General features: G+C 34.9%; 1 protein-coding gene and 2 long non-coding RNA genes across 5 annotated transcripts; 2 read left to right on the forward strand and 1 right to left on the reverse strand.

The window, feature by feature from the left end:
- The first annotated feature begins 51 nt into the window (after positions 1 to 51).
- LOC149475695 (major facilitator superfamily domain-containing protein 6-like) lies at positions 52 to 24,458 on the forward strand. Of its 3 annotated transcripts, XM_089712972.1 has the most exons (6): positions 54 to 403; positions 5,445 to 5,689; positions 18,665 to 18,780; positions 19,588 to 19,785; positions 23,261 to 23,401; positions 24,304 to 24,458. In XM_089712972.1, the coding sequence occupies exons 3-6, from the start codon at positions 18,699 to 18,701 to the stop codon at positions 24,414 to 24,416; spliced, it is 534 nt and encodes a 177-aa protein (XP_089569098.1). In that variant the 5' UTR covers positions 54 to 403; positions 5,445 to 5,689; positions 18,665 to 18,698; the 3' UTR covers positions 24,417 to 24,458. The 3 variants fall into 3 exon arrangements, with proteins under 3 accessions (XP_089569099.1, XP_089569098.1, XP_089569097.1); XM_089712973.1 differs by lacking the exon at positions 5,445 to 5,689 and having other exon boundaries at positions 52 to 403; positions 24,312 to 24,458; XM_089712971.1 differs by lacking the exon at positions 5,445 to 5,689 and having other exon boundaries at positions 55 to 403.
- Positions 311 to 1,369, reverse strand: LOC149475696 (uncharacterized). The gene is made up of 2 exons (XR_016317980.1): positions 1,025 to 1,369; positions 311 to 442 (listed from the first exon to the last, which is right to left on the reverse strand). It is a non-coding gene; the product is annotated as an uncharacterized LOC149475696 (long non-coding RNA).
- LOC149475697 (uncharacterized) lies at positions 20,258 to 21,309 on the forward strand. Its single transcript, XR_016317978.1, has 3 exons — positions 20,258 to 20,824; positions 20,948 to 21,009; positions 21,076 to 21,309. It is a non-coding gene; the product is annotated as an uncharacterized LOC149475697 (long non-coding RNA).
- Positions 24,459 to 25,019: the final 561 nt, after the last annotated feature.

Genomic DNA, 25,019 nt, shown 5'->3' on the forward strand with positions numbered 1-25,019 from the left:
AGCAACCACGTTCATTTATATGTCAAATAGATGATAAAATTGTCAAATGTCATTGTCAATGTGTCATTCCCCCACAGTACAGATTGGGCTATCGTTGACTGTGTAAACAAAAACATTAACCTTATACATAGTTACTATACTCTTTGAACATTAATATTTAAATTCATTTCGGAGCTTCAGGCATTAATTTGTTAAACGATGCTGGATTAGAAAGTAGTTCGGACTTCGGGCACTCAGTAGTTCGTCAGTGATTAGTGCGTGTTAATGGCGTAAATACAAAAAAGGAATGTGAATTGCTCGCTTTGTTTAAAATTGTAAATATTTTGATTTTGTTTCAACATGAAGTTAAAAGTGGACAGGGGTCTCCTCCCCGTGAAGATACATTTTTTCTTTTTCTTTGCGGGTAAGTCAGTTTTTATAGTATTTCCTTTGAAGTAATAGACTACAGGCCCATGTTGAAAAAATTATGGGTCATTTGACCCACCACCTGACCTATCTAGAATGATATAAGAGCATAAAATAATAAGATTCAGCACTATGACGTCACTTGTAAGCTGTCCACCTGAGTGCAGATGAGAATTTGAAGGTTCAGGTAGAGATTTTCTCCCCTTGTCTCCATGATTTTTGTACGGCGTTGCGGAATAATTGATTAAAAGTAGTATAGAAATAGTATGACACAGATGCCGTACAAAATCAAATGACCAAATTTACCCCGGCAACTGTCGAAAAATAAAAATAAATTCCGACTTTGTGGACCACCATTTTTGTACGGCATCTGTGTCATACTATTTCTATACTGCTTTTAAGCCATTATTCCGCAACGCCGTACAAAAATCATGGAGACAAGGGGAGAAAATCTCTACCTGAACCTTCGAATTCTCATCTGCACTCAGGTGGACAGCTTACAAGTGACGTCATAGTGCTGAATCTTATTATTTTATGCTCTTATATCATTCTAGATAGGTCAGGTGGTGGGTCAAATGACCCATAATTTTTTCAACATGGGCCTGTAGTCTATAATTACGTATTTTAAATTGTAAATTAAAACTTGGCGCGCAATATAGTTTATTTAAATAAAATATTTAAGTATGTAACTATGATACGAATAAACAATAAGTCTACAAGGATGAAAATGGAAATTAATGCAAAACACGTTCTTCAAAACTTCTTCGAGATAAAATAAAATCTTAATATTAAACGTTTTAAAATAATTATAGCTTTTATTGCACTATTTTTAGCGTCTATTTTGATAACAAAAATAAGCGCTCGTATTTAAAGGCAATTAATTTATAATCAACTTACATTTTACATTATTTTAAAATTTAAGTAATTTTATATTCATTAATAGATAAGAGTTATCTCGATCTCAATTGTGTATCTAAATTTTCATACCATTTTTTGCAACGAACCTGATAAATTTCTTGATAAACTGAGCCTTTACTCAGATAGAATTAGAATCAAAACCTTCAGTAACTACTATCATCATCATCATCATCAACATCATCATCATCATCATCATTATCAGCCTACATTTGTCCACTGCTGAACATAGGCCTCAGTCATGGCACGCCACTGAGGCCGGTCGTACTATATTCAGTACTATACTCATACATTATTATCCTTATATATTAACTCTTGTAATACTTTTATGTAAGACAAGCTGTGCCCTGCGGTTATACACGCATTGCTCCGCTCCAGTTGGTTTAAGCTTGATGATATAGAGCCTATAGCCTTCTTCAATAAATGGGCTATCTAACTGTACGGGCTAGCCGTACAGTTAGATAGCCCATTTATTGAAGTATATTAATATCATCAACTATCAAATATCATTAATCATTTATATCATCATTAGTTTAAAGTATCAATCAATAATAAAGTAGTGATCAAAAGCTATAATTGGTTTTACATCATCCTATCAAACTATCAATCTATCAACTTATCAAATAAAGGAGTGTATGGGATATCATATTATCATATCAACTCAGCAGCCCATACACTAACACCAAAATAATTTTTGTAATTGGACCCATAGTTCCAGAGATTAGTGCGTTCAAACAAACAAACTCTTCAGCTTTATAATATTAGTATAGATACAAAAATCAAGATGCTACTCATTTGACCGCTTAAATATGCCAATAGTTATAAGTTTGCTTTATTTTATCCTATGGATAAATCTACAACTGTCTCATAGAAAGGAGATTTTAACTTGACTTACTTTTTATCTATAACTAGCGGTCCGCCCCGGCTTCGCCCGTGGTACATGTTTACGTTTTCTCTTCATAAGAACCATCCTCGTACTTCAAAGAATATAATAAAAAAAGAATTATCGAAATCGGTTCAGCCGTTCTCGAATTATGCGCTTACCAACACATTTTGCGATTCATTTTTATATATGTATAAGAGAAGAAGATATAGATTATATAGAATGGAGTCAATGTCACGTTCTTATCAAGGTTCTAATGTTTTATTTATCTTTTTATCTAAACTACTACATAATTAGATTAGTTATATCTCTTCTGTGCTTTTGTTTGTCACGGAACACCACCTAAATAGCTGAACCCATTATAATAAAAACAAAGTGTGTGTTCATGTTGATTGTACTGTAGTTTAGAATTTAGATTTAAAACAATAGGAATGCGATTGCAGTAAAACACTTTTAATGAATATACTTCAGCTTTATATAAATATCTATACTAATATTATAAAGCTGAAGAGTTTGTTTGTTTGTTTGTTTGTATGTTTGTTTGTTTGTTTGTTTGAACGCGCTAATCTCAGTGGTCAATGGTCCGATTTGAAAAATTCCTTCGGTGTTAGATAGCTCATTTATCGAGGAAGGCTATAGGCTATATATCATCACGCTATGACCAACAGGAGAGGAGCCACGGGGGTGAAACCGCGCGGAGCAGCTAGTAATATTATAAAGCTGAAGTGTTTGTTTGTTTGAACGCGCTAATCTCAGGAACTACTGGTCCGATTTGCAAAATTCTTTCGGTGTTAGATAGTCCATTTATCGAGGATGGCTATAGGCTAAATATCATCACGCTAAGCCCAACAGCAGCAGAGCAATGCGGGTAAAACTGGGGGATGCAGCTAGTATTAAAGTGTAGGTAAATGATAAGAAATTCAGGGTCAATGCCCTTTGCTTATCAAAAGCGCATGTTACAATAATTATTATCATTAATTATATAACATTTATTTATTATCAACTAGCTGTGCCTCGTGGTTTCACCTGCATTGCTCCGCTCCTGTTGGTCTTAGCATATATAGCCTTCCTCGATAAATGAGCTATCTAACACTGAGAGAATTTTTCAAATCGGACCAGTAAGTAGTTCCCGAGATTAGCGCTTTCGAACAAACAAACTCTTCAGCTTTATAATATTAGTATAGATATACTTATACAGGTATAATTGTTTCATATGTATGAATTATATTATTGTGTGTTCTGTAAAAATACTGGAGCTGAAATTATCATATTTTGTGTATGATAAGTTAAATGTTGTTGTTTTTTTTTCTCTTTTCATTGCATTTGTTTTTACTTATTAACAATTTTATTTCTTTGTTAAATAATCTCTCTCTCTATATAAAAAATAAATCTACTAATACGTATATTATGTACATACTTAGATTAAAAAAGATGGTATTCTTTGGGTGCGTTGAGAGTTAAATTTCATTTTGTCATGGCCATTACCGTCAAGTCATGGAGTAAGGAGTAAGGTGAAGATTTTGGTATTTTACAATTTTGACAAAGAAGTTTCACTGACGCGTGTGCTCGGCACACACGCTCTTTTCACCATTTCGTTGGCCTTTTTGAACTCATTTTACGACAAAGTTTATTACCAAACTGATCCTTACACACGTTAAAATACATCGAAATCGCTACAGCCGTTCCAACGTGTAAACGAAACACACACGTTTCTCACGAGAATACAGTAAGCGGCAATGTACCGCTAGTTAACGGCCAAGGTCTGCTAAATAGTGACTTCCTGAGTTGTCACATTTAATAAAATAATTGTGTAGTTCTGTATGTATGCGGGTAGGTAGTTTGAATGCCTGTAAATATATTATAGGACGTATGCGTAGGACGCCCTGCTACACGGTGGAGTGACGACATCCGCAGGGTTGCTGGTCAAAACTGGCGACAACGAGCAAACGACCGGGCTCAGTGGCGTGCCATGACTGAGACCTATGTCCAGCAGTGGACAAGTGTGGGCTGACAATGATGATGATGATGATGAAATATATTATAATCTATTGTAGGCGTATTTATAGATAAAAAGAGCGTATGTGCCGAGCACACGTGTCAGAAGTGAAACTTATTTGGCAAGATTCAAAGATACCAAAATGGTCGCCTTACTCGATAACGTGACGGTATTGCCATGATGTGATCTTGACATTATACTCTTATCCGCCTAAAGAAGTTTCACTTCAAAAATCCATACTAATATTATAAATGCGAAAGTAACTCTGTCGGTCTGTCTGTTACTCAATCACGCCTAAACTACTGAACCAATTTGCATGAAATTTGGTATGGAGATATTTTGATACCCGAGAAAGGACATAGGCTACCTTTTATTGCGAAATATGTATCACGGACGAAGCCGGGGCGGATCACTAGTATCACATAAAATAGCTTGCATATGTTTATAAGATAGGTCAAGGTCGATCTTTCGTGGGCTCCCAGGCTATTCATGGAAAATAGTTTTCCGTTTGCTGTTTCACCCGCGGCCGCGTTATCTACAACTGAACAAATTATTTACTGAATCCTTAAAAAGAATGCATGTAATCTAGTACACAGAGATTCTATTTAATTAGCTTAAGTCTATCATAAGCAAGCTGACCCTGTTCTCTCAGGAGCTCTTATGCTATTACTGGGGTCAGGCCGAGAAGTTCATGACATGAACATGACTTCTGAAAATCTCAAAATACAGTTTTTTATCACAGCAAAATAAGATTATAACCTGACCTGAATTTGGATACTAAATGGATACAACAACACATTATCCATCAGGTGGTCGGTTGTGAGGACACTCAGACACATAGATATGCCCAGTGACCCATGTGGAAAGGTTGGTTCAAGTAACAAAGGACTGATTTTCAATCTTAAAAGTAGATAATTGATTCTTATCTATAAAGGGGCGGACCCTTTAACCTTGCAACACAAACCTTTATCTCTGGCTAGATTATCTGAGGAGAATAATTTAAAATTTAGAGGATACCTATATGGTTAGTTCTTACATGAAAGAAAAACAATTTTTGTTGTTACTACATAACCCCCTTGTATTGTTTTTAGAATTTAAAATATAACTTTATTTTACAATACAACAGGTTCATTTAACATTCTGTAAGGAATGAAATTTAAGTTGTTAATACAGCACTCATAGGTATTACAATATTAACAAGATAATTTATTTTTAACATAGCGTTTGTATGTCTTTCTTCACCAGCAGATATCAAACACATCTTCATCCAACGCTGTGTGTTTTAGAAAGACACATAATATTGATGTTTTGCATTAAAACAAAACATGTATTAAGTATGTGTCGAATAAAACACACAGCGTTGCAGTTTACTGCTTGCTGATGAAGATGCTATGGAGCTTGGAAGATGACAGCGCTTCAAAGGCGATGATGACAGATGACATACTAGGGACGCGCTCTTGCTAGTGAGGTGAAAGATCCATCGATATTTGGTAAGGTGACCCAATTTTCATAGAGATATATAGGATTCATAGACTGCTTTCTTCATCCAACGCTGTGTGTTTTATTCGACACATAATACATGTTTTGTTTTAATGCAAAACATCAATATTATGTAAAACCTCAGAATGGTTATGTAATCATAAATTATTTAACTCAATACCTATATAGTTTTACTTTTCAATGTCGTCTACAACTTTGCAATACATTGTCTTAAATTACCTTTTTACTCAACTGTTACAAATTTTACACAACTGCAAAGAAGCTCATGTTTTTAGGGTTTTATGTACGTTTGGATTATGAGTTTTTTAATTCTATATTCTACTTGGTTTCTGCCCGCGGCTTCGCCCGCGCAATCAAAGAAAAACCCGCATAGTTCCCGTTCCCGCGGGATTTCCGGGATTGCGTCATTTTCCCGGGATAAAAAGTAGCCTATGTCCTTTCTCGGGTATCAAAATATCTCCATACCAAATTTCATGAAAATTGGTTCAGTAACTAACAGTAACAGTTCAGGCAACTCGTAGCATTTAAACGATCGTTTATATTATACGGCAATTCTTATATTTCTATTGAGTTTGAGTATTTCTATAGATTGGTATTAGGTATATAGTTTTCAGTTGTACCGCCTTAATACTAAAAAGGCGTGATTGAGTAACAGACAGACAGAGTTACTTTCGCATTTATAATATTAGTATTAGGGATGCGCCGAATACCGAATACATATTCGGTATTCGGCATATTCGGCATCTTTTTGACTATTCGTATTCGGCCGAATTATTCGGTTTAGGTGCCGAATATATTCGGTATGAGTATTTCTACTTTCTTGGCTATAGAACTTAATAAATAACTTCATATTATGAATGATTTATGTCATACTATACACAAGTCAAAGAAATCCTATGAAGAATGTGTTGAACCTAAGGTATACAGGCTGTAATCGTTAAGTGTGCACAGGCGATTATTCCGTAACCATAACAGATATCAAAAAACCTTAAACTGATATTGAAAGTACTATACCTAATGAGTAAAATGACAATAATAATTTTTTTTAAATAAAACGAGAATTATAAAAAAATGTTACATGAAACGCAATACATTTTATTATAAAACTTTTAAACAATATAAAAATTTTAATATTTTTTTTTTGTTTTAATTTGTAACGTATTCGTGCGATGTTTCAACACAACTGAGACGGCACGGAGTGCGCGGGCGATATACGCGGATGGCGGGCGGTGAGGTAAGGCTCGCTCGCCACCGAGCCAGCAGCTACTTGCGACCCGTTAGAACCGGTTTACGCATCAAAACACGTCAAAACATTGAACCGAATAATTCGGCCGAATATTCGGTTCGGTAAGGTTTTAACCGAATAGTATTCGGTATTCGGTTATTCGGTGAAACCACTATTCGGCGCATCTCTAATTAGTATGGATGAATATTCGCTGACTCGTCAAACATTCTGTCAGGACATCTAACTAGTTATATCACTATAGGCTTTAAATAAAATACGCGAAAAATAAAAAAAACCCTTCCCCACCGCTGAAAGTTAAAACATTGAAGGACCTTTTCTTCTCGCTATGACTATACCAATTCTAATAGGTTCCCGTCATCCCGTGACGCTCGAGTAAATCGTGAGTAAATCCACATTTAGCATCATGGGCTTCCCTCACAGACATGTATACTAAGTAGACAACGCAAGTACCGCGATCTGTATGAAAACCAAGCGTGTCATATTTTTTGTACTGACCTTGACGCGTTATGACGTCACGAGCGCTTTTTAGTGATGGTAATTTCATTTTACGCTAAATCGATTAGGACGCCACTCGCGCGGCGATTCTAGTATCGTCCTATCCCATCGAAGTAAATCGAAAGAAATCAGATCAAACTAGATCTATGTCTAAGAGGTAGTTAAATATGTGTATAAATGTAATCGTAATCGATTACTAAACCGATTCAAGACAGAAAAATGATAATTACCATAGACAGAGGAATGATAAAATAAAGTTATAAACCTTTTAATATTCTAACAAGTAAACTAATGTGTTTTAGCTTTTTCTTACATATGCCCATTGAGTTACCATGTACTACGTACTAGAGAGGCCATCGAAAGAAAGTAATGAAACTGTCAATCAATCAATCTTTATGTCCCGTTGCATCGATCCATTTTTCTTTTATGTTCGGGTTACTTGGAAAACTGAAAAAACAAACATAGTCTAAGACTCTAAGCAATAAGGAGTTTTCTTAAAAAACTCCCAAGATGACACTTTAACTAATGGCGTCCATGTCATAATATTTATTTTTAGTACCTTTGTATTAAAATACTTAAAAGTTATAGGTCAAGTCCTATTAAATGACAAAAAAAATCTATGCCTTTTTTTCTTAAAAATTGCTCCTTCAAATTATCATTTTTCTGTTCGATTATAAAATCGATCAGAATCGAGAACTGTTGCATCAAATGAACATCACTAACCACAAAATTGGACAGAAAAATGAGAACAGAAAAATGAGAAGACGCTATTCATTGCTTGTTATCATACGACGCGATCTTTACCGTGCCAAGTAAAAGCCGCAATGTATTCCGAATCATTTCGTATGAGTTGGTATCCGTGTTTGTCACGATCGTTTTCCACAGATATTCTTTATTTGATTTTAAAATAAATAGTGCATATTCTGATTAGAAAATTACTTACCGGTGGAAGGAAACATCTCTGCTAACTCGGCCACTCACAGCTGTGGAGTTTCTACAGTTTATAACGGCGCAATTCGGCATTTTACTTTATTCAGCTTCACGTCTTTCCTTGGCGAACTGCAAGCGCGGACTGAGTGTAGGCCAGCGTCAAGTAAGTTTCATAAACTTAGTTTGGACACGGGAAGTACATACACTCGCTTAGTCTATCTTGATACATGTCTGTGGCTTCCCTATTACTGGTTGTATCTGTTAGTCCATTGAAATGTTACATTTTTTAGGCCTGACCTTGCGTTTTTTAGAGGACGCAATTTTATTTTTTTGATGTGTAGGGGGGGTCAGTGTGAAGTTAAAACCAAGTTTGTGGGGTCGCCACCCTTGTCCCATGGCCGCCATCTTGAAAATAGCGGTTGAAATGGTTTTAACGATACATATACCATTGTCGCTGTCGCTGAGCGCAGACGTGTTATTTGTTTTAATTAAATTATCGAGTGCTAATTTCATGCGAAATTAACAAAAAAGTAAACTGGTAAACAGTGCAATAAGAACTAAAGTGAAGTGAACTTATTTTTTGGACGCTGTATTACTAACGAGCGAGGGGAAGCTCCTCCTCACCTCGGGTAAAGGAGAGGTCCTGCGAATTAAAACGAGAATTCAAATAATTCATCTCTTTTGCACACCGACTCTACGCACGGAAACCGGTTTGTTACATCTACAATGACTAGCAAAATTGGTTGTAATACTTGCGGCTTGCAAATACACGATGAGTTTTATTTGGAATGCTCTAAGCTAAAATGCTTGAAAAGGTATGACTTAAAATGTCTTAATATTGAAATAGAACTATTCCACGCTTTTACTAATGATTACAAGAAAAGTTGGGTTTGTTCAGAATGTACTCAATCGCCAAATAAGAGTTTTATAACCGTGTGCAATACGTCACTCGCTACACCCGATAATAATAATATAAATATGCAGCGCGGGAATCAATTAAGATATCATACGTCTTCGCCTCTAAGCACTGATTCTGTATTGTTGGAGCATTTAACTCAATTACGTTCCGAAATGAATTCTCGATTGGATATTCAAGCAAACGTAATAGCTATTTTGCAAAAGCAACTAAGTGACACAAATAACAAGTTAGACGCGGTACTAACGATTTTGAGTTCGCTTGAAGAAAAACAATGCATTAAAATTGGCACTAGGGCAAATATATCAAAAACAGGTTGTGACACGTCGCAATCTTTGGAATCCACATATTATAATAATAAGCCATTACAGGAAGCTAATAAAAGTGATGCTATCACAGAGATATTAGGTGTAAACTCCTTTGCGGCCACTAAACCTACGACCGCGACGTCCGCGTCGTCAGCATCGCCCATAAAAATAGCCTCGACCTGCGCGCCTTTGTTTAAAGATAAAGGGGATTGCGAAGGGCAAGGAATAGGTAAAGAGGTGTGTATTGATGAGCGTGATAATAACAATATTAATGTTACCCATAACAACGAGCAATCGAGTGAACGTAGGAGCGTACGTGTAGGTAGTAATAAAGATTCACTAATATTAAAAGGAATGGAACGTAAAAAGTACTTGCACGTATGGCGCTTACATCCAGAAACTTCGTTGGAGACTTTGACAAAATATGTGAAAAATGTTTGCGGCCCGGATGCTTTGATTAAGATAGATAAAATTAAACACAAAACGGCGCGGGATTATGCATCATTTATTATTGGTGTACCAGAAAATTTATTTAATACATTGAACCAACCCGAAATTTGGCCAGTCAATGCAGAGTTTAGCGAATGGATTTGGTTTCGTAAGGCAGCAAAAAAACCGAAAAGTAGTTAAATCAATAGAAATTTTCTACCAAAACGTTAGAGGTCTTAGAACAAAATTGGAAGAATTTAGAAACAATATAAATACAGTAAGCTTTGATTTGTATGCCATCACGGAATCCGGTTGTAATGAATCAATACAAGACTCCGAAATTATTCCGTTAGGATTCCAAATATTACGTTGCGACAGATCGGACGGTCGGAAACAGGGCGGTGCGTTTCTCGTGGCCTCACAGCGGTTCGAGCTACGACCGGTACGCATACCCTCAGTGTCGATAAACGATTGTGTCTTTGAAATGGTATGTGCAAGTGTTTTCTTAAAAAATAACTTTCTATTCTTGTGTTGTGTAGTTTATATTCCTCCAAATAGTTCTGAGACTGATTACTTATTGTTGTTTAGTATAATAGAAAAATTATGTACTAAATATAAAGAAATTATTGTTATCGGAGACTTAAATATATATTCATGTCCGGTAAATATAAGTAATTATTATGAATACTTTTTAACCTATTGCGAATTCACTCAACAAAACACCGTGCCTAATTGTATGGGTCGTCAGTTGGATTGGGTCTGTCACGCAGGGTGTCGCGGGGAGGTGTCGGTGTCGGCGGCCGACGAGCCCTTGGTGACCGTGGACGAGTACCACCCGCCGCTCGCAGTGAGCGTGCGCATCGTCTCCACAGCATCGGAGTCGCCGGCGCCGGCGTCCGGTGCCGACTGCAATACGCGCCCGAAATGGAATTTTTATAAGGCCGATTTTCCCCTTTTATATTCGCGGTTAGGTTCAGTAGATTGGTCTGCGTTATACGACATACAGGACGTCGATGAGATGTTAAAATATTTTTATGGTATACTAGATAGTGTTTTAGATGAATGCGTACCTAGAAAAGCTAAACAAAATAATGGTTCGTGTAAGTATCACTACCCTAACTGGTATACAAGAGATCTTATAAATAAAATTAAATTAAAAGCTTCATTTCAGAAAAAGTATAAAAAATCTAAGTTGGCGAGCGATTATAATGAATTCTCATTGTTAAGATCGGCTGTAAAAGCTGATATTAAAATTGCTTATAATAGTTACAAAGACAAAATACAACTTCAGTTTTCGAAAGACCCGAAATTATTTTGGCAATATGTCAAAGCGAGAAGGTCTTCAAGCAGGAGTAATATGATTATGAAAGATGGTAGACTTTTGAATAATGAAGAGTGCGCTATTCAGTTTGCTCAGTACTTTCAGAGTGTTTACAGCAATAGTGCACCAATTTTAGATACGAATGCGGCGTTAGCTATGGGGTCGAGTAGCGCGCGCGTTCAAATCGATATGGTGACAGTAGGAGAGGTCAGAAAAGCATTGGCGCGCCTTAAACCCAAAACTTCTGCTGGCCCAGATGGTATACCATCATTCTTATTTAAAGATTGTAGTAGGGTGCTGGCTGAACCCCTTCAACGCATATTTAACGCCTGTTTACACTCTAACATATTTCCAAAAATATGGAAAACGTCTCGAGTTATTCCTGTTCCTAAGGGTAAGGCGGGGCCGAACATCAGCGAATACAGACCAGTAGCCGTACTTTCAACGCCAGCAAAAGTTTTTGAATCGGCAATACAGGCGGGTGTGTATTCGCAGGTGTCAGCACAGCTATGCGAGGAGCAACATGGATTCAGACCGGCGCGAAGTACTACTACTAATCTGCTCAACTTAATGGCATACCTAGTACCTGCAGTGGACACCGGGGTTCAGGTAGATGTAATCTACCTGGACTTTAAAAAAGCTTTTGACACTGTAGATAATGATGTGCTATTGGGAAAGCTTGCGAAGATGGGATTTACTCCGAAATTGATAAAATTCTGGGCCTCCTATATGAAAGACAGACAACAATATGTCGACTATAATGGCTGCGAATCGCAGTCATATTTCACTAGATCAGGTGTAAGTCAGGGTAGTAACCTCGGTCCATTAGAGTTCACTATAATGATTAATGACCTGTCAGACGTCCTCACTTATGGTCAGTGTTTGCTATTCGCAGATGATCTGAAATTATACGCCGAAGTAAGAAATCTGTCAGACTGTGAACGCCTACAAAATGATGTTGCTAGGATCCTTCATTGGAGTAGTCAAAACAAGCTTCACTTCAATCCTAATAAGTGTTCGGTAATGAGTTTCCATCGTACTCGGTCTCCTCTCTTGTATGACTACAAAATAGGTCCGGTCTCAATTCAGCGTATGACGCAGGGTCGGGACTTAGGCGTTTGGTTCTCTGCTGATCTAAGATTTCGTGAACATATAATAAAAACATGTAAAACGGCATACAGGAACCTTGGATTTGTTTTGAGACAGGCCAAAGATTTCACTAACATTACAACACTCAAGGTCCTATATAACGCGTTAGTAAGAAGTCGTTTGGAACACAATGCAGCAGTTTGGGCTCCTCATGAGGACAAATATAATTTAATGTTGGAGAGGGTTCAAAATAAATTCTTGAGACATCTATATTTAAAATTATATGGGGTATATCCTTTTTATCCGTTGATGTACCCCACCTTATTTGTATTGGGTATGGTGGGGTACAATAAATTGAGTGTACGGCGAGATTTTTCGCTTGCCGTCTATGTAATAAGTCTCCTTCGTGGTAGGGAACAGAACTCAAGACTACTTGAATGTTTGAGTTTCTGCGTCCCCACCAGATTCGCGTGGAAGCGGCACCGCTCACCACTGTTGCTTGTGCCCACAGCACGAACCAACCTTCTTGCGAAAACACCAATAGTACGGGCGATCCGCATCATAAATGAAGCGCACGAAAGAGCGGACTTATTTTGTTGTCCTATGAGTGAATTCGCAAGGGTGATACTACAGTTAATCTGTTATTCTTAAAAAAGTTATTTAAATTTTCTATTTCCATGTTGATTTTTGTATGAATATTTTCAATTTAGTATTTAAGTTAGCTAAGTTTATATTGTATAGTAAAGTGTATCTCTGTCGCATTGGGCATTGTCCTGTAATGACATGTGATGTTTTTTAAATAAAATAAAAAAAAAAAAAAAAAAATCTCTTAAACTATTTATCTGATAATAAAACAATGTTAACATTATTTGTTGCAAATTAAATTCTCTACAACTTTGATTCAGTAACTTTTTGTCGTAGAACTATAAATAAAAAAGTTATAAGCGATAATGTTCAGAAATTAGAGCTATTTATATTTTTCAATAAAACTTTTTTTTATCATTTTACGAAGAAATGATATAAGACTATTTTTGTAGATTGTTTTTCGAGGAACAACTTTTATATACAACATTTTTTCATTATGTCAATAGCTAAGGTTTTACAGCGCTCAGAATTGAGTAGACAAAAAGTTACTGAACCTAAGTTGTAGAGAATTTAATTTGCAACAAATAATGTTAACATTGTTTCATTATCAGATAAATAGTTTAAGAGATATATCGTAAAAACCATTTCAACCGCTATTTTCAAGATGGCGGCCGTGGAACAAGGGTGGCGACCCCACAAACTTGGTGATAGCTTCACACTGACCCCCCCTACACATCAAAAAAATAAAATTGCGTCCTCTAAAAAACGCAACCCCAAATGTAACTTTTCAATGGACTATGTAGATTGTACTTTATCAACTGATTTACATGAATAAAAATCATTGTGAATGTGAAACAGTTTGATTTCGTGAAACTTATTAGCTTAAGTTCAAAATTACTTAAAGCTATATGTTTTATAATTTATCTCAAAACGGACTTTCCCAAAGAACAAATACACATACCTATCTATTATCACTATTATCTCAATAATGTTAGCATTTTAATAAACCGATAAACACGTAATGACACTATAATTGTTATCTTGTTATCTTAATCTTACTATAATGGAGTTATTATTACAATCTGGGGGCACGGTAGTGCCCCCGCCAAGACGAGCCAAGCGAAACGCACGGGCACTACCTACCTTTTCTCGAAGCGTTTCGACGTTTTTTTGAACCCTCATAACTTGGGTTTGGATTATGCTAGATCAACAAAATTTTCGGGATATATTGTCAATAGCGGACTTATTGAACATATTAAGTTTTAATTACATTAGCTTTTATACTTCAGATTTTATTTATATCTAAAAAACGCTAATTTCGTCACTGACTCACTGATGATCATCAAAATTCTTAAGGTATTTCCTAATGTCCTAGAAAGCTGAAATTTTGTATGTAAGCTAGTATTAGCACACAAACAACAAAAAAATTATAAAACTTGTAACTTTCATCCCCCAACCCCTTAAACTAGGGGACGGGTGTTTGTATGAGACCTGTAATTTTAAATTCAATTTTGATGACGCTAGAGGTCTAATCTAATAATCTAAAACTTGGTTCCCCTAGATATATATATGTATAGGTACTCCTTGTTAAAAAAAATAAAAATTTAATCGACATATATTGAGACATATACTTCAGATCAGATCATATAAATATGAATGAATAGAAGTGTTGCGAACGTCTCCTGCCTCTTACGTCCACACAGTAGCTAAAAATAAAATAAAAAAATGTTACAAACAACTAACAAAAAGAAATGAAATCCCACCAAAAACATATTCATGTAAAATGTTGCCAAGACGAGCCCATATGACTCGCACTGTCAAAAAGTTATCAGATCTCATGTAGAGCCAAGCTTCTAACACTACACGCCCTAACTCTACAAGGCCTAACTTCACAAACTCTACACCTTAGTCAAAATATGTGGCTTGGCCGTTCGTTACTACAAGAACTATTGTATAACACAAAAGTAATGAACAGTGAATTAATTTTTCACCTTACGCCGATGTGAATGTAGCGAAATGGCCAAGCCACATATTTTGACTAAGGTGTAGAGTTTGTGAAGTTAGGCCTTGTAGAGTTAGGGCGTGTAGTGGAAGCTTGGCTCTAGTTACATGAGATCTGATAACTTTTTGACAGTGCGAGTCATATGGGCTCGTCTTGGCAACATTTTACATGAATATGTTTTTGGTGGGATTTTATTGTCGGATCTCGTCTGCTGCAATAATTGTAAACATGTATGTTTAAACTTTTAATTAGGATTTTGATGATAGTGATATACCTCCTCTCGTTGTATCACTATCTTCTCAAATTTAAATAATAAAAAATGTATCGCCAAATGTGTTATTAAGCGTAAAACTGGAGAACGGCTTGACCAATATAGACATTTTTTTACGTTTTTGTTAATGCACAAGGTAGGTTCTTATAGAGATAAACTCAAGCGAAAACTTAGTATGGGATAAGATCGTGCCGTGTGTGAAAATTGTCCTGAAATATTATATACTGGCTTTACACCTGCGGCCTCGGCCCTCGCCCACGTTTTCAAAGAAAAACCCGCATAGTTCCCGTTCCCGTGGGATTTTCGGGATAAAACCTAGCCTGTGTTGCTCAGTGAAGATGCAGCTTTCTAATTGTGAAAGAATTTTTGAAATCGGTCCAGTAGTTTATGCGTGAAAACCATACATACATACATATGTACATAATTACAAACCTTTCCTCGTTATAATATTAGTATAGATTATAGAAGATATAGATTAAGATATTATTATTATAGAGATAAAACACGAAAAAGAAGGAATAGGACGGAACAACGTCCGCTGTTACAAAACAAAGTCTCTTGCCGCCTCTGTCTGTCTGTAACTCTGGTCGCTATAAACTCCAAAATACCTTCACAATTTTAAATTTTATTTTCTACAATAGTGACTAGTATGGTTCTCGAGGAAGGATTCAGTAAATAATTTGTTCAGTTGTAGATAACGCGGCCGCGGGTGAAACAGCAAACGGAAAACTATTTTCCATGAATAGCCTGGGAGCCCACGAAAGATCGACCTTGACCTATCTTATAAACAGATGCAAGCTATTTTATGTGATACTAGTGATCCGCCCCGGCTTCGTCCGTGATACATATTTCGCAATAAAAGGTAGCCTATGTCCTTTCTCGGGTATCAAAATATCTCCATACCAAATTTCATGCAAATTGGTTCAGTAGTTTAGGCGTGATTGAGTAACAGACAGACCGACAGAGTTACTTTCGCATTTATAATATTAGTATGGATTTTTGAAGTGAAACTTCTTTAGGCGGATAAGAGTATAATGTCAAGATCACATCATGGCAATACCGTCACGTTATCGAGTAAGGCGACCATTTTGGTATCTTTGAATCTTGCCAAATAAGTTTCAATTTAGCACACATATAGAGGGTAACTTGGATTAACACATAGGATAGGTTTTATCCCGGAAATCCCACGGGAACGGGAACTATGTGGGTTTTTCTTTGAAAACGCGAAAGGAAAGCTAATGTCACTATAAACGAAGTTATTTCATCCGTCTTATTGTAAGGAATTTTACTTATATGAAAACCAAAATGAAAACCAAAATTTTATATGAAAACTTCTATCTAACTTAATCTACCAAATAAATCAATCGCAATCAATGTATATCTATGCATCTATATGAGTATTTCTATTTACGTCTTATATCGTTATGTACGAATATTTATAATGTATAATCCCGGATATATCTAAATTGTATATTAATGAGCGCTTATTCAATTTAACGCAAGTCAAAATCTCCGCGATGTATTACGATAGATCGCGGCTTGCGCTATCCTTTTACTATGAACAGCATAGGTCCACAGGAGAGCGCCGAGCAACATGTCCTCTCTCTGGAAAGGCTCGCTGCCGACTGATTTGAATCGGGATTCGGGTCGCGCGCAGTGTTTTATAGTACTTTAAAAAAAATTGTAGAAAAATAATAGAGGTACCTTAGTTGATTTTTTAAATTTTATCTTATAAGTAAGACATTCTTTTATTGCAATATGTATAAATTATATTCAATTAAGTCAAATATCTTGGTGAAAATAATCATTTTGTCGACTATAATTTCTAAAAAAATTCACATTGTTCGGATTTTAATTTCGTAAGTTAGGAGTCCAAAATAAAAAAATCTTTTAACTAACTATTTTAATAAGGATTTTTGCAGTTAGTTAAAAAAAATTGTGTGTTAGATCTGTCAGCAATTTCAGATATTTTTAGCTTCGAAATTGACACTAAAAGTGAAATCAAGTAATCATCGGCTCAGTTATCTTGATGGTATTCACAAATACTGTATTAATTGAAAAAAACTCTTAACTAACTACATAGACAATAAAATTTCCTAAAATTATTAGTAATTCATATGTTTGTAAGATAAGTGGTTGATGGACAATCTGGTTTGAAAAATCACATATTTGAGCCAAACAGCGCACGGACCGCGTACACGGCCTTAATCTGTGTATTAGAAAATTGAAATGTATGTGACAATAGTAATGTAATCACTACATAGTATAAAACAAAGTCGCTTTCCCTGTCCCTATGTCCCTATGTCCCTTTGTACGCTTAAATCTTTGAAACTACGCAACGGATTTTGATGCGGTTTTTTTTAATAGATAGAGTGATTCAAGAGGAAGGTTTATATGTATAATAACATCCATTAAATAGTGGAGAAGTACTGTTATTTTTCAGGTTTCTAATGTGATGTCGTAAAAAAATAAATTTTTTCCGCTTACATTGCAAACGCAGGCTGAACCCTACGAGTTTTATCAAAATAATGTACTAAGTAGGTATTATACACATTGAAAAGGTCCACAGAAAAGTCCGCGATGGTATATGTCTATCTCTTATGGATAACCCACAATAACTTTTTTTTGTCATTTACTTTTTACGACAAATAATGGCTAATTTTCGAAGCGATTTTAACCAATACAGCATTAATCCTTAACCAATTAAATACCTTGAAAACATTGTTCATTTAATATAGATCTATATGGCCCTTTACACCGTATGATTTAAGTGAATATTTTCGAAAATATTACAGATTTAAAAATTGCGGGACGTAGCGTTTGCGGCGGCACCGGCCGGCCGCCCGGCTGTCTATTTTATACCCGTGAAGCCGGAGCGGGCCGCTATTATATGTTTTTATATATACAAAGTTCACAGTTTTTCTGTAGTGTATTTAGTATCAGCATTGCACCCGTGCGAAGCCGGGGCGGGTCGCTAGTTTAAATATAATATTATATTGCAATACCTGCATAAGGTTTCTAATGTATGCAATAAATGATTTGATTTGAAAATTCGCTGTGTAATACGTCATAATAAGCGGTTGGTCAATATAACCGGAGTCATAATAAAAGGATTCTACTGTATTAGTGTTTTGAAGTGAAACTTCTTTACGTGTGTAGATCGATCGATAGTAGTGTAATACCGTCACGTCATGGAGTAACGCGACGATTTTGGTATCTTTGAATCTTGCTAAAGAAGTTTCACTTCTGACACGTGTGCTCGGAAGAAGGCACACATGCTCTTTTTTACGTTTTTTAACCGACTTCAAAAAAAGAAGGAGGTTATTAATTCGACCGTTATATATTTTTTAAAATATTTTTTCGTATTTTTCAGGTTTCTAGAAGACCTAGCCGAACAGACGGGATCTATGGCGCAAATAAAACTGATAGAGGGCGCTGTTGTAGCCGCGCAGAGTTTTATAGGAGAATTATTGTTTTTCTTCTTTTCCGGTAAGAAATAAAAAAAGAATAGATAATAAGAAAAAGCAAACAAACAAAATCTTCTGCTTTATCTTCTTTATATATATAAATCTCGTGTCACAATGTTTGTCCTCAATGGACTCCTAAACCACTTAACCGATTATAATAAAATTCGCACACCATGTGCAGTTCGATCCAACTTGAGAGATAGGATAGTTTAAATCTCAAATCGGGCGAAGCCGCGGGCGATAAGCTAGTAATATTAGTATAGATGACGTAAGCTACAAAAGTAACTAAATATTATGAATGATTTTTATGTATACTTATTACTTATTTAAACGTGGAACTACTGGTCCGATTTGAAACATTCTTTCGGTGTTCGATAGCCCATTTATCGAGGAAGGCTATAAGGCTATAATATATCATCACGCTAACACCAACAGGAGCGGAACAAAACCGCGGGGCACAGCTGGTTTATACATATTGATCAGTAAAATTACAAAAAATACATAGGGACAGACAAAGCGACTTTGTTTTATACTATGTATTGAAATTTATCCCTAAAGTCACTTTTTAGGACATTATCAGCAAGCGAAAATCAGTCCTTATAGTTATAAATTATCACTACATAGTATAAAACAAAGTCGCTTTCTCTGTCCCTATGTCCCTTTGTACGCTTAAATCTTTAAAACTACGCAACGGATTTTGATGCGGTTTTTTTTAATAGATAGAGTGATTCAAGAGGAAGGTTTTAGTATATAATTTATTAGGTTTTAGACAAAGCGGGCGAAGCCGCGGGCGGTAAGCTAGTTTATATTTTATTCTTTAAAATTTCAGGAAAAATAATATACCGTTGGGGTTACGGTGCGACGATGACGTTTTCTCTTTTCTGCTACGGGATCAGAATGATATTCATCTCATTCATACAGCATCCGTGGCATTTGGTGTTTATTGAAGTGAGTGCGGCTCATGTAGCACCCGAAGGTTATTCAGCCACCGTACAAGGAATTGCGGCGGGAATGGATGATGGAGTTGGTAAGAAATTAGTTTATTTTATAGCTTTTTTTTTAAAAAGACCGATTGTGCCGAGCACACGCGTTAGAAGTTATACTTCTTTGGCGTATGGAAAAAAAATATTAGAATATACAACTTGAACATAGTTATCAATTTTATACCACCTAGAACTAACTTCATGTTTAAATTTAGGTGTCGGTGTGCGCGCGCATCGTAAAAATTCACTCTCATCATTTTTCTCCATCGCGCCAAAGATAGAGATATTTAGATATTTTTATTTTTTTATTTTTAAAAGAAGTATAAGTTCAAAAATATATTTTTGGCGGTATAACCACAGAATACATAATAGTAGCTAAACGCTACAGAACGGACACTCTCCGCCTCCCGCCAAAATTAAACACTTACCTCACCCCGCACGATCGTGATTAAAATGGGCCATATTTTTCTGCAAGGACGATACGCAACGAAGATTGACAACATTAAGGTGATGAATTAATTTTTCTAACATTTACGGCCCTTTTCAAACCTTCGTAATTTTTATATTATTAAAGTTGTCGTGATGAAAATTCTTGACAAGAAAGTTCAATAGTAACAAAATACGTCTACCGTTTTAGAAACATGATTCCATGATATTTTCTCGATAGAAAAAAAATACAAAGTTCTCATTGTTATTTTTTTATAATCTCTGGCATCTTCAAAATAACAAACGTAAAGTTACGACTTTTTGGATATTAACTATAAAATATACAACCTATACGTCTACCGATTTAGAATTTTGAAATATGCGATGGTTTTGAAATAAACAAGAAATACTTGAAATTAGCGCGCGACCAGCCAATATAGCGAGAGCCGCCCTGTACCTTCCTACCCCGATCGCTGCACGAGTCATTCCCGCTACGGCCGTCACACGGGGAACTTGTGTCGCTCGCGCAATCGTAAAAAAGGGTGACAACACGATAAGACAAAATGAGACAAATGGGGACAATAAAGAAAATAAGAAGAAGAAACATAAAGGTTGGAGAAAAAAGAATGCTTACAATTGGAACAAATTAATGAAGAAGTTGGTTTTATTTTAAATTTGATGATAATTGTATTATAGACGATGTGTGATATGTACCCCTGTTTTAAGTACATAACGAATGTGTAAGATTTTTTTCATTTATAGCATAGATAATCTTTTCAGAAATCCGGAATCCAGAAGGAAAATAAACCCACTGATTGTTCACAATGTGAACCCACTCCTTCGTAAAGTCAGTCAAAAATGTATGTTATCAACGTTCTACTGGTTTTATCGCATGATTCCATTTTTAGCAAAAAGCAACAAAGTGCAAAGAAATAAAAAATCATGGTGAACTTAGTGGAAGTATGGCGGACATAATATGGAACAGGAGCTCATTGGAGTAGTATTATATTTAAAAGAAATACGAAAAAATGTCAAGAATTACATTTCTTAGTATGTGGTAGATAAGTATGTTGTATAAAGAATTTGATGTTGATATTTATTTCATTTATACTTACTACACCTGTGCGGGAAATTGCTTAGTACTAAAACAGGTTTATATTCATATTTACATAGTAATGTGAGTTTTAATTTCGAAAAATTTTGTGTAAGTATATTAAATTGAGTTCCTGGGTGATCTGGAAACACAATTGGGCCCGGAAGATGGCGCTGCAGTCACTCCTCCTAATCACATGAACCGATTTGGATGAATATTTGTGTGCACATTTCATTGTTGTGGGTTGATTGGTTGATTCGTTTTCACATTAGCTAATATTATGTATTTTTGTTGTAAACTTAATTTAATGTTTATAATACATTATTATTGGTATAAATAAGCCAGTGTTCGTCTCACATTGCTGTACCTGCCTACCTACCCTACCAGGGCCTAACTTTGTTCTGGCTATTTTATTTTGATTATTTGTAATGAATAATTACAATTATAATAGAGTGCAAAAAATAAATACATGCGTCAATATATTTTGTGTTTTTTTTTAAACAATTTTTCTATTTAAAAAATTATCATTCCGACCGCGGCTTTGCCCGCTTGGAATTAGGTTATATCGTGAATCCTGTTTTATCCCACAGAAGTGTTCAGTTCGGATAAAAAGTATCCTATGTGTAAATCCAGGCAATTAGCTATATTTTATCAAAATTGGTAATGTAGTCTTGACGTGATTAAGTAACAACTAACAAAAAAATATACAAATTAACATCCAAAGTTTCGCATCAGTTTTACTGTATTAGTGATATCTTCCACTCTTGACTTTGACTGAGAAGAATTAGGGTTTATAACTTCTTTCAGAAATAGTACCTTTCATTTCTGGGCATGATGTAATATCTACGTCAGCATCAAATTCTATCTAAATCAATTCAGTAGTCCGCGTTATTGATTACCATTTCATTTTTTCAGAGTAACAATATTTTTTGTTATTTTAAAGATTATTTATAACCTGTATTATTTTGTAATAAAGTAAACATTACGAAATAATAATAATTATTAATAATGTCTAAGTAGTTGTTGGAAAGAAGATTATTTGTTTATAAGCAAGAAAATAAAACCAATAAATCAACAATTGAATAAATGTATAACAATATTATAACTGTATGACGACTCCATACATGTTTGTCCCGAGTCGGCCAGCGGCAGCGCGGCGAGTTTGCAAGAATGACTTCGCGCACACCCGCGTTCGCGATAGCGAGCTATTAGACTCCGCCCGCCAAGCAGTGGATTTTTTTTTGTGTATCGTCTTAATCAAATTGACTTAAAGTAATTTTATTATTTTGGATTTGTGATTATCGTTTTTCGTAGAAAATGGTTAGATATTGTGCTGTTTACGGATGTATTTCATCAGAAAAACGCGAAATTTTTTTTACGCTAGTCACAAATGTGCCAACCATAAAGCGTTAACACACACATTTGCAGTCTCTACAGTGTGGCTGTCAAAACGATAATTTTGTATGGAGTGTCCGGGGTGTGGTATAACCATGATACGATCTTGACATTTTACTCTCAACGCGCTAAAAGTTTCACTTCAAAAATTATTATTCAGTTTTACAGCATTAAAGCGAGATTTTTTAAGGAGTAGAAAAACATCGATTAGGATTACAATAATATCAAATTCAAAATTCTCAAATAAAAATATTGTCATGTTCATTGACATAAAATCATTGAGTACAGTAACGGTATCTAGTAAAGTTGATGTAAATTTTAGTAATTAATTTTAATTTAAGTTATGTACCTTATTAGTATTTCTAGTTACTTACCTTACTTATTTAAGTTACTTTAGGCACCTTAACAGTCTGGTATTTTTAGGTTAGGTTATTTTGTTAGTCTTACTTTAAAGTTAGATCTTCTTATATTTTATGTTTATTTTTCTTTAAAATTAGGCTAGAATTAGGGTTAAAATAGTGTATTTTTTTTTTGTTTTCTCTAATATATTTTTTTAGTTTTAATTGTACTTAATTAAAATGAGTATATTTTTGTTTTTTCTATAGGTTTTGCACTAGGATCTCTAGTGGGGGGTCAGTTATACGCGAGTGCGGGGGAGAGGGGCTCATTCCGTATACTCGCGGGGGTTGCTTTGATTGCATCAGTTTTACACGCGGTTCTGTTCAAGTTCGTTACCAGGAAACGGGGTGAGTTTTTTCATTAATTAATGTGCAAACGTATTACAATGTGGCTTTGGCAGATTTTGTGTTATGGCAATACAATAAGGAGACAACGTTTTGTAACGTCTATATAACGACTACTCCATGATGAATCAATAATCTATACTTATAATATTATAAAGCTGAAGAGTTTGTTCGTTTGTTTGTTTGAACGCGCTAATCTCAGGAACTACTGGACCGATTTGAAAAATTAGCCCCGCGGTTTTACTCGCGTTGCTCCGCTCCTGTTGGTCTTAGCGTGATGATATACTATAGCCTATAGTCTTCCTCGATAAATGGGCTATCTAACAACAAAAGAATTTTTCAAATTGGACCGGTAGTTCCTGAGATAAGCACATTCAAACAAACAAACTTCAACTTTATAATATTAGTTTAGATTAGGTTTTAGACAAGGCGGGCGAAGCCGCGGGTGGAAAGCTAGTTATTTTGTAATCTTAAATTCTAAATAGTAGGTAATTAAATGTATTTTTCCACTTTATTAACTGTTTAAATTACTATTAGGGCTGATTTTATATTCCTTGGTTAAAACTTATTCATCGAATAACGTATTAAACTACCATTTCAAAAATATATTATATTTGTCCGTATTTGACAGTTTACAGGTGACATTTTAAAATGTTCGTGTAATACTTTATTGGACGGATAAATTTTAACCAAGGATTGAAAAATCGGCCTTAAATATCACAGATTTTGTAAACCGAACACTTTAGAAGCGTTTCTTTTTTCGTTTATATTTTTTTGATCTGAGAAAAAGGTTTTTTTATACCCATATGTGATGAGAAAAAAAAAGTTTTCTAACAAATAATTATGTGTATGTTGGCGACATTATGTATATTTATTTTAAATAATTTTTTATTTTATTTTTTCAGTTGTTAAGAGACAGGATGTGACGCAAGAGGAAGGAGAGAAAATGTTGCCAATTCCACACAATAACTCTATATATAGAGAAACAGTGTTGCCAGCTGATAAGACTGACAGATAGTGCTGTATCGATATTGATGCGGTTTCCAAATGTGATAGCGTACCTCAATTTTTTGATGGATTTTTTTAAATAAACGTATTGTTGAATTTTCTAGGTTAAAGAGAAAGTATTAAAATTTTTGTATTTATGGAAAAGCAATAATTTTTGTAAGTATTTTGGCAGTTTTTATAAAACTTGTATAAATTAAGATGTACGCCATTTTATTTTGTTTGTATTAACTACGAGAAAAAACTTATATTATTGTAAAATATAATAATGATTATTCATATGAGCTTTCAGATAAATATATAGAATATGTGGCTGTGTGTTGGTTGGTTCACAAATGTCATAGAAACATCACATTTTGATCATTATTTTCATTAAAATCGGTTCAGCAGTTCAAGATATACTAACCAAAATTATATTTGAAATCTGATATGGATTTTTCCATATTGTTAACCATTTTTACCATATTTGAGGCTTTAAATTTTTTTGTTGAAATAATTTAATAATTTTAAAGTATTTTTTTTTTTAATAATAATATAATTTTATTTTACTTTCATGATGGAAAAATAGAAGATTTTTAAAGAAAAGAGAATAAAAGATTGTGGTCCTTGAAACGCG

This window comes from Colias philodice, chromosome 29 (genome assembly GCF_061535455.1).
Source record: "Colias philodice isolate Cphi_HAF_F1 chromosome 29, ilColPhil1 Martin Lab GWU primary, whole genome shotgun sequence".
Taxonomy (NCBI): Eukaryota; Metazoa; Arthropoda; class Insecta; order Lepidoptera; family Pieridae; genus Colias; species Colias philodice.